General features: G+C 48.2%; 1 protein-coding gene and 1 pseudogene across 1 annotated transcript in view; one reads left to right on the top strand and one right to left on the bottom strand.

Moving 5' to 3' along the window:
- The first annotated feature begins 277 nt into the window (after positions 1 to 277).
- The window catches only part of LOC144097621 (1-acyl-sn-glycerol-3-phosphate acyltransferase alpha-like), a 31,560-nt gene continuing 15,047 nt past the window's right edge, over positions 278 to 16,790 (top strand). Inside the window, exons 1-4 of the mRNA XM_077630280.1 lie at positions 278 to 549; positions 12,280 to 12,413; positions 15,926 to 16,107; positions 16,404 to 16,499. Of these exons, the coding sequence (XP_077486406.1) occupies positions 353 to 549; positions 12,280 to 12,413; positions 15,926 to 16,107; positions 16,404 to 16,499 (609 nt within the window). The 5' untranslated portion in view covers positions 278 to 352. The remainder of the gene's footprint in view (positions 550 to 12,279; positions 12,414 to 15,925; positions 16,108 to 16,403; positions 16,500 to 16,790) is intronic.
- On the bottom strand, positions 8,043 to 8,704 carry LOC144116442 (uncharacterized; annotated as a pseudogene).

Here is a 16,790-nt window from a genome sequence, read left to right as displayed (position 1 = left end):
TGCAGCAAGCGACAACCAGAGGCCAGTAACAACTGTGGCCGTGAGAAAACGACGAAGACGCTACAAGACGCATTAACTGGATTCAATAAACAGATGGCAAAGTAAACCCAACTGTTGAACTTAATTCTACGAGTAGTACTTTGAGCGGTTAATCAAGCTTTCCTTCTCTTCTCGAGGAGTCATTACTGCTGGCTGCTCAGTCACGCAAAAACTAGTGAGCGAGATTACGACCGCAACAGGACAGTTCAGGCAACCATGGCGCCCCCTTGGCCAAGAAGATCGTCCTTTGCACACGCAGCAGACGCAGCCAGCAGCGGCGGCTGTCGTAGCCCCGGCCGGGCGGCGAGCAGCGATGCGGGCGGGCAAGGTGGTCGGCCCGTGGGGCCTGGGGGCAGGCCTCACTGTCCTGGTCTTCGCGGTGCTGGTCAGGAAGAGTCAGAAGTTCCGCTTCTTCTTCCGCATGACCACTTACTACGTGCTCGTGTCGGCAGTGTGCTCGCTGGCCAGCGTGCCGGCTATCTTCAGGCCCTTCAACCCTGCTAACATGCTGTGAGTCCCCGACGCCACGAGGCACTCATTTCCTGCCGCTCCAAAACGGGCCATTTCGCTATATCTTTCGTACAACGAGGAATATTTATTTGGTTGGGTTTTATGTGGCTTAGCATCCTAAAGCGACTCGAGCTATCAATGGACGCCGCAGTGGAGGGCTCCGGATAATTTCGACCAGCTTGGGTTATTTAACGTGCACTGACATGGCAGAGTGTAAGGGCCTCTAGCATTTCGCCTCCATCGAAATGCGACCGTCGCGTCAGTGGGAGTGGTCAAGCGGCAAGCGGAGCCGGAATGTTAATGAATTGGAAGTTTATTAATAGAGATTCTTGGGAAGAGATTCTGTTAGAGAGGAGCAAACAATGCCAACCATCCCGTTCCGCTCGCAAAGACCCCGCAAGGTATCCGTCCGTAAAGAGAACAATAGCAACAGCGCAGCGTGCTCGGGTGGCTCTATAGGCTCAATCCCCACCAGCTCTACATCTTAGTTGGCGCACTAAAGAGTATCATGTGCGCCTAGAGCGCATGCTGTATCACCGGTTGCAACTCAAACGCTGCCGGGACATTAATCAAACGGCTCCTGAAGAACAGTGAACACGTGCAGGAGACTAAAGAAGCCTGCCTTCCCGTAGGACTGGGATTTATTAATTTATTTATTTTGAATGTGAGGAGCGAAAATATAAAGCGTGGGCAAGCCAGAGCAAACATCCTGACGTTGATGTCGCTGTAGATGTAACATTTTTTAAGGCTAGCTATATTCACTGGCAATAACAAAAAATATAGTGCACCTAAGCTGCTTAGCGCATTAGTCCTCGGAAGCGGACTGAATTTGGCGGCCGAGAGATCTGGAGTGGCACGCCCGTTTTGACGTTTCACAGGCGACTCTCCGGTTGGCCGTCTTCACGTGCATACTCGGCCTTCTTCCGTCTTGTGGTCTCGGTCCAACTGCGTTCTCTGCACACTTCACAGTTTCGAGGGCCGGCTTGCATGAAGCAAATAAGACTGTCTAGTTCCCAATCCGACCTTATTCACAGTGGAGACCCTCCCTTGGATTTCAGTAAAGGAAAGGCGCATAACTGGCTCATTTAAAAGATGGTAAGGTTGAAACGCTGCTGCCGCGGCCGGGACTCAAAAAAATTGGCAGTGGCTTAGCTCCGCTATGCCAGGATATACGTAGCGGCAGGTACGTTTCCCTGGATGAGGTTGTTCTGGTAATGCCAAACGCGAAATGTCATACATTGGATTACTCACTGGTGTCAACTCCTTTTGGTGCCACAGTCTGTAGCACACACTACAAATGTGTTCAAACGGATTGTTCACAAAGTCTTCTTCAAATGTTCGGGTCGCAAATGCACTGTCGGAAACTCGAATGGTGTGATCAGTCACACGACGGGCCTTCACATCCTCTTCGATTGGTTCCCGTTGACTGACGCCTTCCATAGGCTCCATCTGGGCGGCTATGCGCCGTCTATTACGTTCGGCAGTCTGGCGTCTCCGTTTGTCAAGGCGTTCCTCTCTCTGTTCGGACGTCTCCGCTGCTCTCTTTGTCTTTGGACGCTCATTCTCTCTTTGTTGAGTAGCCAACTGCCAGGCGACAACCTCAGGATCGGAAGAGTTAATGTTCTCCTGTCTATACCGCCGTTTAGCAGCAGTTTGACTCTCCTTTTGGTGCATCCATATCAAGCGTTGCGATACAGCCGCTGATTACATCTCCGCCTTTTATACGCAATGCTGCACATGCGACGACGCGCGGTTCGGGTGATGAACGCGGTGTGACGTCATATCAAACGGCGGCGGTGGCGAGCCGCGCGGTGTGACGTCATGCCAGATGGCGCCGCGAGCGCGCAAAGCACAGCAACCGTCTCACATATCTCGGTGCACACCCGAACCGCGCCGTAAAGGAAGGGTTAAAGGAGGGACGGAAAGAAGAAAGATAATAATTGGTTTTTCTTTGGGCAAGGAAATGGCGCAGTATCTGTCTCATATATCGTTGGACACCTGAACCGCGCCGTAAGGGAACGGATAAGGGAGGGAGTGAAAGAAGAAAGGAAGAAGGTGGTGCCGTAGTGGAGGGCTCCGGAATAATTTCGACCACGTGGGGATCTTTAACGTGCACTGACATCGCACAGCACACGGGCGAAAGAAGAAAGAGAAAACTAATAATAATAATAATAATTGGTTTTTTGGGGGAAGGAAATGGCGCAGTATCTGTCTCATATATCGTTGGACACCTGAACCGCGCCGTAAGGGAAGGGATAAAGGAGGGAGTGAAAGCAGAAAGGAAAGAAGAGGTGCCGCAGTGGAGGGCTCCGGAATAATTTCGACCACCTGGGGATCTTTAACGTGCACTGACATCGCACAGCACGCGGGCGCCTTAGCGTTTTTCCTCCATAAAAAAAAGAGAAAACTGAAAATTGAAAGTTGCATTTTGAGGAAAGGCGCGGCGCACACACTCCTCCTCCTCCCCGGTTGGCATGAAACGGCGCATGCGCACAACTGGCCTCCCGCATGTACTTACCATGGTAAAGGCGCATGCGCACAACTGGAGTCTCGCCTGTACCGCGAAATGCTCGACTAGTATAGACCAGAATCCAGAGCCGCTCTCGGGCGCGGCCATATTCCGCCGACTGGCGCGCCGCGGTGCGGACGTTTCACTGGGGACTGCGGGTCTGCGGCAGCTCCGCGGCCACGCCTGCATATAGCCGCGAATTACTGCCCTGCGGGCGCTATAAAAACCTTGCCCAGCATTCTTCAACAGCGTGGTAACCTTTCCCAGCATACTTCCACAGCGTGGTTGTATTGCAGGAAATCTTTGCGTTATCAAAATGATAAAAATTGATGACATTTAGTTCGGCATTCACTTTAATTGTTCCGGCGCTTAGCACGCGCTCGCGCTTATATCGCTGCCGTCTTGGTGCTCCATCGCAGAGAAAACGTTTTGGTCAGTATCAAGCATTATGTGCACAGCTAGCATGCAATTTCAGCTCTAATGCGCTCCTAATCCTTCCTGCCGGCCATGAAGCACCCACCACAAATAGGGCTTTCTTGTAGCCAGTTACGTGGGCGCCAGTTACATCAGCAATTTATTGTTCTGAGCTCAGCTGAGTGGCAGGGCTAACAGAAAACAATTTTTGCATTGGTTTATGCTATCTGGCGCATAGACACGTATTTTGATTCAATATTGAATAATTTGAATCAATATTGAAAGATTGAATCAATATCAGCAGAGGCCAGCTTTCACTAATTCTGCGGCCTGAAGTCGCGTTTATTTTATCCGGAAGCCCTCAGCGCGTGTGACCAAGTGTCACAGGCCAAGTGCCACAGAATGTAATAAAATCGTGCATATATTGCTGTGATTCAAGCAGGTACCAACAGCAGAGAGATACTACGGTCAGCCATTTACCCCGCCGATCCCTCTGAGATACATGTGGAAATAATTAAATTGGTAGTGGTCGTGCTTACATCCACGTGCACGAAATGTGTTTAAAGGGAACAATAGCAAGCTCAGCGCACGGATGTCGAAGACGTACTGCTGATCGAAAACGCGCTTCGCCTGGACAACCTTCGGTCTGCAGCTGGCCGATCCCGTCACAGCTTGAACATAACTGCACCATCGAGTCAAATCAATAAATATACATTATGATGCATAAAATTATCATAGAAGGTAGCGTACGTAAAAGACGGCAACAAACGACACGCCAGCGCAAAATGTGCTTGTAAGTACCTGTTTCCAGTCCGCACCCTACCTTGTTGGCTACCCTCGAATATGTGTGTAACAATGTGTGTCAGATAACTGGAGAACGGCCTGGGGAAATGTGAGTAGTGATGCACAGCACACATACGTTAGGTGATAGAGCGCATCAGCGACGGAAGCGAAGAACACGTAAACACGCATTCTACGCGCCGCCGGCGCGACCCGCCCGCAGTCCAACGTGCCGTTGCGTCGACAGGTGGCGACTGGTGTCGAGAGTAGAAGCGCTCCGGCAGCCTGCGTGCGAGGGTAAAGAATCTTGTCTATAGCCTAGTTAGTGTAGCTCCCGCTACAATAGCGTTGCATGCGGGTGGAGTGCAGGACGGGACAAGAAAGCGCTGCCCACGACCAGAGACGCATGCCTGATTCAGACGTACCGTTCTTCGCATCATGGACTAGAACAGAATAGAATAGAATAGAACTTTACTTACATCACTATACATGATGTAGGAGGCTAGCAGAAAAAGCTGCCAGTAGCCAGCTTGACAGGGCCGCAGGCCACCTTGCATTGGCAGTGCTCAGTGGAGATAAATAGCACCTATGTCATAACAAAAGAAATCGCGAGAACAGTGCGTGAAAGAATACGAGGTGTATATATGATAACTGAAAAGTGGCATTACATACAACTACATTTCTCATGCAAAAAAAAAAATGAGTACTACAATTTGAAAAACTCGCCCATTGTTTTGAACGTAATTTTTTCAATTTGTATATTTCGAGCTTCTAAACTGCTCAGTATCCTTGGAAGTTTGTTCTGCAACATTTGAAGGCCGTATGTTGTTCTGCTTGTTTTATCCTTCCATGGCTCGAAATGGCGTGTATTGTAAGTCTCTAGATTTCTTTGCAGTTTAGCTATTTCCCGAATAAAACCATTATTATATTTAGCATCTTGTTTGAAGAATTTGCAAGGCCGGTATTCGTAATAGTTTGTAGCTGGAATAACGTTGTACTTTGTGAATAACGCACGGGTATTAGAGTGCACTGGAACATTTTATACAGCTCTTAAAAACTTTTTTTGCAAAATGAGCAACCTTTCAATGTTGGATTTAGTAGTTGATTCCCATACCAAATGACAATAGTTCAGTCTAGAGGAGAAAAGGCTATTGTAAATTAACATTAAAATGTGGCGAGGGAATACATGTCGATTTCGAGAAACTATACCGACTATTTGTGACAACTTTTTTGCAATAGAATTGAAGTGCACATCCCATGACATTGTGTCTTGAAAAATGACGCCCAAAGTCTTAAAGCTAGGAACAATCTCTATGACAGTTGAGCGTAGTAAAAGTTTATTTTGTGTATCGATGTTTTTGTTTGTACTATGAAACAGAACCGCTTTTGTTTTATCAGCGTTTATCCTCAGGCTTTTTTTTGTGTCCATTCATGGAGCTTCATTAGCGCTACATTGGCTGCAGCTATTATCTGATTGCTTGATTCTCCTGTAAAAAAATATACTTGTGTCATCGGCATAGTTTATAAATACAGCGGATGGGACTATGTTGTACACATCGTTCACATACAAGTTAAAAAGAAAGGGGCCCAGAATACTTTCTTGTGGTACGCCGTACAAAACTTGAAGTGGGTCGGACAAAGAATCATCTATGGCTACTGTTTGGGTACGGTGTTTTAGGTAAGAATCGAAAAGGGGACTGGCTTTTCCACGAAAGCCGTAATGTTCCAGCTTCTTTATCAGCACTGCATGATTGATAGTGTCGAAAGATTTAGAGAAGTCGACATACAAGCCTAAAACTAGCTTTCCTTCTTCCAGCCTGCTTAAGATATGTTCCTTTTGGGTCACAAGTGCAAGTTCTGTGCTGAATTCATTGCGAAAACCGAACTGGGAGTTGGCTAGCGGCTTATGTTTTCCTTCAAAAGTTGTCATTCGTTTTAAAATGGCCTTTTCTAAAGCTTTGGAAAAGATGGGAAGTATTGATATGGGACGGTAATTTCCCATATCACTCTTGTTACCTTTTTTATACAGTACACTTACTCGAGCAACCTGCATTCTATGCGGAAATATGGCCTGCTCAAAACATAGATTAAATATATGCACTAGACATGGAGCAAGAAGGTGGGCAACGAAATTTATTTGTTTTATTTGAAAACCCTCAACGTCTTTGGCACCACTATTTCTTAGGTTTAAAATTATATTTGGAATCTCTGTTTCATTGACTGGAGTCAGAAACATCGAACTTGAATTGCGCGGAAAATTCTGAAGCTCATTAAAAATCGCGGTTCTGTTAACGTTTGTAAAATATTTATTGAAAGCATCTGCAAGAGGTTTTACAGTGAGCTCTGTGCCATTTACTTTTATTTTACAGACTTTATCAGGTGCTATTTTGTTGTTCAGCATCGAGTTAAGCCTGCGCCAAGTTATGTCCATCCGACCTGCTGCAGGGCGAAATATGCTGCCTAAATATTCACGTCTCGCTTTCTTTATATCTTTATCTAAGCGATTACAATAGGCTTTAAACTCTAGCAGTACTTTTTTATCTTTGCTCTGGATAAACTGGTGGTATAACTTATTTTTTTCTCTAATTCTCACGGAAAGCTCTGCACTAACCCATGGTTTCCGAATCTTTCTACCCTTTTTTACTGCGACTAGAAAACTCTGCTCATAAATTGGCTTGAATATTTCCAGAAAAATATCATATGCAGTGTTTACAATTTTGCTGAAAAGGATTGGATCCCACGAAGTCTGCGCGATTTTGTCATAGAACAGTGTTAGTTTTCGCAGTGTTATGTGTTGAAAAAAATATGTATGCCGTGTTTTTCTGTTGTTTAACTGACCTTTGGCACATACGAATACAGGTAAATGATCGCTAAGATCTGAGGCTAACACACCTGCATTAATCCTGCTTGCATAAATATTGGTAAGAAACACATCTATCAAGGAGGATGAACATACTGTCACTCTCGTTGAAATATCGATTGTGTTCCTAACACCATGAGTGTTCAACAAGAGAGCAAGATTAGTTTGCAAAGGAGCGTTCAACATATTGATATTAATGTCACCACCGAATATAACATTAAGGTGGTTCATATTAATGAACGAGAACAATGTGTCTAAATAGTAAAAAAAAAGTGCCATTTTTCCATTTGGTGGCCGATAACAAACGACCAATACGCCGTTTTGCACGCGAACGGATAAGAATTCATAATCTTGGGTAAGCGTAGAAAATTCTTCAAGCAGCTCACATTCAAACATTTTCTTGACCAAAATGCACACTCCTCCACCCCGTCCAGCGGAGCGATTTAAATAGTAAGTTTCATACCCAGCAAGTCGGTAAACGTCGTTGTGAGTTGACCATGTCTCGGTTAACATTACAGAATCTAGTGACTCATTCAGGTCCTCGAAAAGTAGTTCCAGACCTAGTCTCTTATTCTTTATTGATCTTACGTTCAGATGAAAGAGTTTGAATGATTGAAGAAACGGTTTTTTTTTAGCCGCCGCGGTGGCTGAAAAGACGCGGGTTCGATCCCGGCCGCGGCGGTCGAATTTCGATGGAAGCGAAATTCTAGAGGCCCGTGTACTGTGCGATATCAGTGCACGTTAAAGAACCCCAGGTGGTCGAAATTTCCGGAGCCCTTTACTACGGCGTCTCTCATAGCCTGAGTCGCTTTGGGACGTTAAACCCCCATAAACCAAACCAAACCTTAAGAAACGGTTTTCCTATATGTTTCCGAAAGTCGTGCGGCAAAACGTAGGACGCGATTTTCTTAGCTGTACGCTTAGCCTCTTCTAGGCGAGCTTATCTAGGTCGTCAGCGCTAGCAACCAGTACTGCCTTCTGCTCGTCAGCCTTTCGCACCAGGATTCTTCCGTTGCTATGCCACACGTATTTGTACTTCTTTACCTTTGCCCAGTTCTTAACTTCAAACAATAGCGCACGGGTTCTTTTCGTCAGGTTTTGCAGTATGAAGGTATTGTTGTGCGTTTCTTGCAGTTTCCTTCTGTTTTGCCACCACACATCCCTTTCAGCCTGCCTTGCGAAGCGACAAATGGTATCTGGCGTTTTATCTTTCTTTGCTGGCGGGCGGTGAATTGCCACAACGTCACTTTGCGAGAGCTCTGGAAGTTCGTTTTTGGCAGTCAGTGCATTTATCTTATCAACAAGATTTTCGTCCTTAGTCTCTTTGATGCCATGGAATTCAATTCAAGGTTGAGGAGGCGGTTCCTCCATTCAAGGTTATCTAGTTCATTCTTTAGCAGGGCGACTTCATCGTCTCGTGCCTCGACCTTTTCCACCCTCTTTTTCAACTCTTCTACTTCGCGCTCCTTTCGCTCAGTGCGGGAAAGCAAATCGTCATACTGGTCGCTTAACAGCTGCAATGCGTCTTCAATACCGTCAATTGTTTCCTTAAGAGGCAGCAGCTGATCCAGCTTATCACTGATCGCTTTCATCCAGATCTTTAGGTCCGTGTCAGTTTCACCAGGGAGGCTAAAATCTCGTGTGCGTTGCACAACCGGTGCTCGCGTTTTCGAGCGCCTGCCAACTGTGCAGCGCCATGCCTTACGATACTCATCCCCCTTAGCTTTAAGCGTGGCGTCAGCAATTCCTGCGCATTTTCCAGTGTGATAAACACAACCACAATCACTGCACTCGATAGTACTATCTGACACAGTAAAATCCTTGCAACACACAGAACACCGCGAATTTGGAGACATGGTCACAGGCTATCACACCTTGGCGGCAGCAGCAGCGGTAGAAATTTACATCTAGAAAACAGGCATTTGGTTTGGCTTCCACTAACCAGCAAGATACAGTGAACGTGGCTTGAGGCGCTGTTCGCTCGTCGCTGCCACTGCCGCCAATGTGATCGGCCAGTCCGGTTCTGCTGGTTTTGTAGCTTCCACCGTCGACGTCAGCGCTCCGTGTTTGCGGCGTTGAAAGACAGCATCCATGATGATAGCAGTTGATCTTGAAAGTCAGCGATGCTAACGTTCCCGAGGAACCAGTGTTGCGGTGATCTGCAAGATACAGTGAACGTGGCTTGAGGCGCTGTTCGCTCGTCGCTGCCACTACCGCCACTACCTCTTTCAATCCTTCCCGACGCCGTCCAGGACCCGCTGGCACGAAGCAAATTAGACAGTCTAGTTTCCAGTTCAGCCTTATTCGCAGTTTTGACCGCTTTGCTAGTAGTAGACTACACCCGCCGCTTAATTTGAGTACAGGAAAGGCGCACGACTGGTTCACTTTGCCGGTGGACACGTCAACCCTGCCGTGAGAGAAAAACCCGAACGCTACCTGGAAACTGTTTTAATCGGCGTTCGTGTTTCTCACTGCACGGTTGAGATGTACACCGGTAAAGTGAGCCAGTTATACGTCTTTACTTTCTTTAAATTCAGCAAAGCGTCTAGACTGCGATAAGGCCGCTGCGGTCGCGTTTCGATAGAAGCGAAACGCAAAAGGCGCTCATGTGCTGTGCGATGTCAGTGCAAGTTAAAGGCCCCCCAGGTGGTCGAAATTATACCGAAGCCCTCCACCACGACACACCTCTCTCTCCTCCCATCACTCCCACCCTCCTCTCTTCGCTCACGGCGCGCTTCAGCTGTCCACCGAGAAGAGAGGCAGTTAATAATAATAATTGGTTTTGGGGAAAATAAATGGGGCACTATCTGTCTCATATATCGTTGGACACCTGAACCGCGCCGTGAGGGAAGCAATAAAGGAGGGAGTGAAAGAAGAAAGGAAGAAAGATGCCGTAGTGGAGGGCTCCGGAATAATTTCGACCACCTGGCGATTTTTAACGTGCACTGACATCGCACAGCACACGGGCGCCTTAGCGTTTTTCCTCCATCGAAATTCAGCCGCCGCGGTCGGGTTCGAACACGGGAACTCTGGCTCAGTAGCCGAGCGCCCTAACCGCTGAGCCACCACGGCGGGTAGAGGCAGTTACCAAGCTTTCATTTCCTGATAACCAATCATAAAGCTAGACCTGAAATCTAATTCGCGGTCTAAACGCTCTCTTGGTTTTGAGGAAAGTAAAGGCGCATTCTTGACCAACTTTGTAGTAGGCACTTCAGCCACGCAGGGAGAAAAATGCTTTACGGCTGCCATCGTACCCCCTAAATGTCTTTCACAAAGCCATTACAGCTTTGGCTGTAAAACTTAGAAACGTGGTGATTATTTTTGATGAGCAGAAAACACAGGCCCCGCGTTTTCAAGTAAAATGCAGAAGGCGGCAAGTCATGACATCTTCGATGGATGTCTCGATCGAACGCATACAGTAATGCAGACTGGTCGTGTTAAGTTGCGGCATAGTCTTGGTGCCTTGGCACAAGTGCATATAACGTAAATGGTATTTCTACTGGCACTGCTGCTTAATTTTATCTGCAATCCTGCGCGTAGAGGGCAAAAAAATGGAATACTAAAACCATTAGTTAGTTAGTCAGTTAGTTGGTTTGTTAGTTAGTCAGTTAGTTGGTTTATTAGTTTGTTAGTTAGTTGGTTAGCTAGTTAGTTAATTAGTTAAAGTTGCCGAAGAGTTCTACACAAGTGTGCGTGTGCGTGCGTGCGTGCGTGCGTGCGTGCGTGGTGTGGTGTGGTGTGTGCGCGCGCGCGCGCGTGTGTGTGTGCGTGCGTGGTGTGGTGTGGTGTGCGCGCGCGCGCGCGTGTGTGTGTGTTGTGTGTGTGTGTGTGTGTGTGTGTGCGCGTGTGTGTGTGTGTGTGTGTGTGTGTGTGTGTGTGTGTGTGTGTGTGTGTGTGTGTGTGTGTGTGTGTGTGTGTGTGTGTGTGTGTGCGTGCGTGCGTGCGTGCGTGCGTGCGTGCGTGCGTGCGTGCGTGCGTGCGTGTGCGTGCGTGCGTGCGTGCGTGCGTGCGTGTGTGTGTGTGTGTGTGTGTGTGTGTGTGTGTGTGTGTGTGTGTGTGTGTGTGTGTGTGCGTGCGCGCGCGCGCTTCAAATATTACGAGAAAGCGTTTGGCTGAGTCGAAACCTCAGCAGTCATGCAGGCAATGCGGAATCAGGGTGTAGAAGAGTGTTATGTAAAAATGCTGAAAGGTATCTATAGCGGCTGCAAAGCTACCAAAGTCTTCCATAAAGTCAGCAATAAAATTCCATTAATAAAGGGTGTCGGGCAAGTAGACACGATCTCGCCAATGCTATTCACCGCCTGTCTACTACAGGATGTATTCAGAGGCCTAGATTGGAACAGTTGGAGATTAGAGTTAATGGAGAATATCTTAGTCATCTGCGATTCGCTGATTACATTGCCTTGCTAAGTCACTCAGGAGATGAACTGCAAACCATGATCAATGAGTCAGACAGACAGGGCAGAAGGGTGAGTCTAAAATTAATATGCAGGAAACCAAAGCTATGTTCAACAGTCACGGAAGGGAACAGTAGTTTACAACTTGTAGAGAGGTACTGTGGTAAGGAAATACTTCTACTCTGGGCACGTGGTGACCGCACATCTGGATCACGAGAGGGAAATAACTACAGTAGAATAATAAGAATGGGGTGGGGCGCATTTGGCAGGTTCTCTACGATCATCAATGGCAGTTTACCAGTATCCCTCAAAATAAAAGTATATAACAGATGTATCTTATCGGTACTCCCCTATGGGGCAGAAACGTCAAGGCTAAAGAAAAGGGTTCAACTTTGCTATGGAAAGGAAAATGATAGGTGAAACTTTAAAGGGTAGGAAGAGGGCAAAGTGGGTCGGAGAACAAATGCGGGTCAACGACATCCTAGTTGAAATCAAGAAAAAACGGGCTTGGGCAGGGCATATAATGCGAAGGCAAGATAACCGCTGGTCCTTAAGAGTAACAGACTGGATACCAAGAGAAGGCAAGAGTAGCTGGGAGCGGCAGGAAGTTAGGTGGGCGGATGAGATGGAGTTTGCGGGGATAAGGTGGTCGCAACTGGCAGAGGACGGAATTCATTGAAGAGATATGGCATAGGTATTTGTCCTGCAGTGGGCGTAGTCAGGCTGATAATGATGATGACTAAGATCGTTTCGTTTCCTGCGGCGCACAGCCCCATCAGCTACATCCTGAAGCGTCTGGCGTGGACCGTGGGCTTGAAGGCCGTGCTGCAGCACGAGGAGCGCATACCCAGGGACAAGCGATTCATACTTGTCTCAAATCACCAGTCCAGCCTGGACGTGTTCGGTGAGAGCAACTTGCGTTGGTTACGAGGAAATGCGAGTGCGAAAGCACCCGAGGGAGCGCGCAACAGAGGCTAGCGAGAGGAAACCTTGCGCTGAACGCCTCTTGCGCACGCGCAGTGGATCCACTTGGCCCCGCCCATGTTAATGCGCCTGCGCAGGCGGCGAGTTTCCCCGCCGACGATGTGTAGGACGGTGGTTGCTACCGCGGCTAGAAGTGCGGAAGGGCGATCGAAAAATAGCCGAAACTCTCTGCATAGCGCGTCATTTCAAGATTTGCAAGTGCCACATAAAAAGAGTTACAATACTAAGTATTTTGTACTTGTTTCCTTCGTGAAACAACAAAAAAAAACCAGCGACTGCACAGATGGATTCAGGCGGTCGGAAGTATACAGCAAATGAGATAGCGGCTATAGCGGCTCATTGGTTCGTCGTTGTGCTGTGCAAGTATTAATTTGCTTCACGCAATGCGGCTCTTGCAGAAGTAGCGTATCTAAAGTAACATGTTGTTTACTCACAATGCAGACAGGATTGCAAAACGTGGCAGCCAACGGCCGTTGATCGCATTTGGAGCAAGTGTTTTACCAGCATTGACTTTAGGTTTCGTTTTATGGGGTATAACGTCCCAAAGAGACTCACGCTATAAGGGATGCCGTAGGGGAGGGCTCCGGATAATTTCGACCACCTGGGGTTCTTGAACGTGCACTAACGTCGCACAGTGCACGGGCCTCTAACATTTCGCCTGCATCGAAATGGGACCGCCGCGGCCAGGTTCGAAACAGGTCAGCAGCCGAGCACCATAACCCCTTAGCCACCGCGGCGGCGTTTTGTCGGCATTACCAAGGAACGTAGTGCACCACCAGCCGTCTGGCCTTTTCCACTTACACAGGCCAACTAGCTCAAGCCAGTGCGCGTTCGCGCTAGCTCAATGCAGGGCGGCATTTCGATTTAATCTTTACCATCCTCTAGCACCTGTACGATGCTGCATGGACGGCCACTCGCGTTGAACTACGCCGAGTAGAGGATGTTGCTGGCGTCCTTGCTGTTGTGCCTGCATGCCCTGGTCGCATGTCCACTAGAGGTAAGCGTAAACGAGAGCACACATGGCGGGAGAGTAGTAGCCTCACAGGAACTCGACTCAGTCTTTGGCCGACATGGCAGAAACCTCGGATCTTTTCATTTGGGCCGCTATAATATAACGATTCTGCAATTGATTCCAAACTGGCTACGCACGCGCCGTGGCCCCTTCGGACCCCGCCCCCGTCAGTGCGCGTGTCCGGTGATCCAGTATATGTATATGTTAGCCCGTTAAAACTAGAGGCTTTTAGCATATTGGAGACGTACTAGCGTAGATGTAGAAGCAACCGGCACTGCCCTGGGTGCGCGGCTAAATCTGGCACGCCGTGCCATCTGGTTTTAAAATGAGTAATCACACAGTAGAACGAAGCAGACGAGCTATTGGAGCGTGGCTAGCGTGGTCGCTGGCTTACAGCTTGCTGTTGCACTCGTAGACTTTCTATCTCAGTTTTTCTGTTCTGAAAAGCAAGAGTTTTTCGAGGTAGGTTTACAACATGATTTGATCGTCGCAGTTGCCTGCCAACGTTAGGGTGGCTACCAGCGGTGCACTTGCAGCATGTCGGGAACCATACTGCCTTTGATGCTGCACCACGGGTTTCGATGTAAAACTGTGCTGTTTAGTGTTTTGTTTTTAGCTCTGGGTTTATTGACAACGGCGGAAGGCTTTGCAGAGCGAATTACGTCTAGGCTGAAAAGAAAAACGCTCTCAAGGAAACAAGCTTCGTGCCAATAAATTGAGTCAACATTGCAGGCCATGGATTTCCTCGCAGTGCAAGCGTTACGCGCGGTAAACTACACCGTTGCCTTAGCCAGCCAAAAGTTTGTCGAGTTGAGTTTACTTCACGCGTCGTAATTTATTAACACATGAAGTGCGTATCACGTTAAGCCAACGGAAATATATCTGGAGAGAAACAAACGCCTGTACTTGCGCCTCAACAGATACGTGATATAGCTTACAACCATGTACGACTGGCATTCCATTGGTTTCCCTGAGGTTTCCACTGTTTATGCTTTCAACAAGAAACGTAGCCGTGAGTTATGCATTCCAAATTGACTCCAAAATGCAAGCGGATTCATCTGCACTCCAGCAGGCATTAAAGCACTTCTGAGCATTTAACAGCACTCGTAACTGCGCAACCAACACACATAAGCACACACTGACTCTGCTTTCCCTCTGTGGTTGGGAAATGTCACCAGTTTCGACATACAGGACATTTCCGAGCACGCAGCCTCGAAACGCAGTGAAAGGTACTTCAGTCTTATTCTGGAACTTCAACTGTCGCTTCCTAAGTGTTTTGAATAGAACTGGGGACAATTCATACCCCGGGTGTCAGGGCTATATATGATTGTAGTAGGGTGCGCTTGAATCACTTGGTCGGCATGACCAGTTAACCGGCAATGAAAACATCAACGGATCAACCAAACAATCATCCGATTGTCTACTTTGAATTTACTTCAAACATTGGTTGAGCGGCACTGCGTTCTTTATGCATAAGCTGCGTGGAATGATAAAATCTACAGTATATATAAGTAAAATGCGTGCTGCCGCAGCATGCCTGTAAACCAGCATAATGCAGAACCCGAGCTGTCTGGCCGTGACAGCTGTGCCCAGCTGAATGTCTTGAGCGAGTCATTTATGGAGATATAATTTATAAGTCCATAGTGCTGCCTCTGAGCATCGGCGGCGGTAACGTAGCACCGGTTTATGCGCGCCCACAGGAGCTCAGTAGAAACGTCCTCAATTATACTGCGGTGCCGAGTTGCCTTCTCCAGTTTAGAAAAATGAAATGGCGCACCACTCTTACTTGAGTGGCGAGCCGATCATGCTATTGCTCTAGATAACATTGATTAATGAAAGGAAACCTATAGCCGAGTCGTTTATTCAGGCATTGCTGGCAGCTTACTGCATTAAGTGCGCAGTATGTAAATTTTGCATGGCTTTGTGCGCCATGCCAAAAAAAAATGGTAAGACCGAATTTAAGAACTTCTCTACGTGCACTGAACGTCGACGCTGGATAATTTTATTCGGCGTGTAATGATCAGACAGGGCATGTGCGGGCGCATCACTAACCGCAGTAAACGGTAGCCGCGCATCGCAGGTGCCCATTATGACGATTAACCCAATAGTCCTGGGAGCAGAAGGATCAAACCATGAGTTCAGAAGCCAGACTTGTGGCATTAGGTCCAAGGATATGCACGCGGCTGTAGAGCGCTCTCTGTACGAGCTGTTACACACGGCGCTAGGTGAAAACGGCCTCCAGCCATATATACGACTGGTCGGAGCACCATGCACGTACGTAGAAGTGTCGGACCTGCTCTTCAGCTCTGTGTCGTCTACGTTCGGCTTCCCCTGCAGACACTTCCCTCTAGTGACTGCTAGCTATAGCGACGACAGCGTACACTTCTTTGGGAGAGTGTGACGTGATGAAGTCTACGCAGGGCTGCTGTATGTGTGGAACGAGCTGCACCCGTGCGTGCCGGTGATGAAGAGCGAGCTGGTATACACGGGCCCGCTGGCACTGACCTGTTATCTGGCGGGCAGCATCTTTATAGACCGGCGCGACCGGGAGCAGAGCCACCAGGCGCTCAACAACCGCCTCGAGGACGTCAGGAATGGCAAGGTGCGCGCCCACAGACCTTTCCAATAAGCGCCGTCTGGTGGGCGTCGCCATACTGCTCGCTGGCGTGTTGTGTGCACCTCGCGCAAGCACGGTGGAACTTTCTACACCTTCTGACGACAGAACAAAAAGAAGGCGCCTTGATGTCTGCGTGTACACGATGGAAAGGTCTGTACTGCGCAGTACGCTACTGTACACGACGGTTTGGCAGCGCGATCTTTATCTGTGCATGCAAGGCAGCTAAATCATTGCATGCAGCGTTGTCGCGATTACTCAGCCGAGTATGCACGTACACGCAGACGAGCTTCGTGGTGTTCCCCGAAGGAACTAGAAATCCGGAGCCTACGATGCTGTCTTTCAAGAAAGGCGCCTTCCACATGGCAGTGAACAGCCAGGTGAGCGCTCAACTACCGCCACTATACAACGCATGCATGCGAGCCGAAGCACCCCAGCTCGAGGGCACATTTCATTTACAGAGCCCGTCACGTCGGGACGTAGTGGTTAGGTGCTGCGCAGGCCCTTCCTACGGACTTCGATAAACGCATGGCTGAGTTCAGAACGAGATAAATTATTCAATCGATCCATCAGTTCGTCCCCATAATGTTCTCCTGGTGCTTACCGCATCGACCGCACGCAGAGAACCGTCAGTGCTTCGTGTGCTACCTCGCAGTTGTAAATGCATTGAG

Source organism: Amblyomma americanum, chromosome 1 (assembly GCF_052857255.1).
Source record: "Amblyomma americanum isolate KBUSLIRL-KWMA chromosome 1, ASM5285725v1, whole genome shotgun sequence".
In the NCBI taxonomy this organism is placed as follows: domain Eukaryota; kingdom Metazoa; phylum Arthropoda; class Arachnida; order Ixodida; family Ixodidae; genus Amblyomma; species Amblyomma americanum.
Note: the sequence above shows the minus strand (reverse complement) of the source record. Positions and strands in the feature narration are given on the sequence as shown.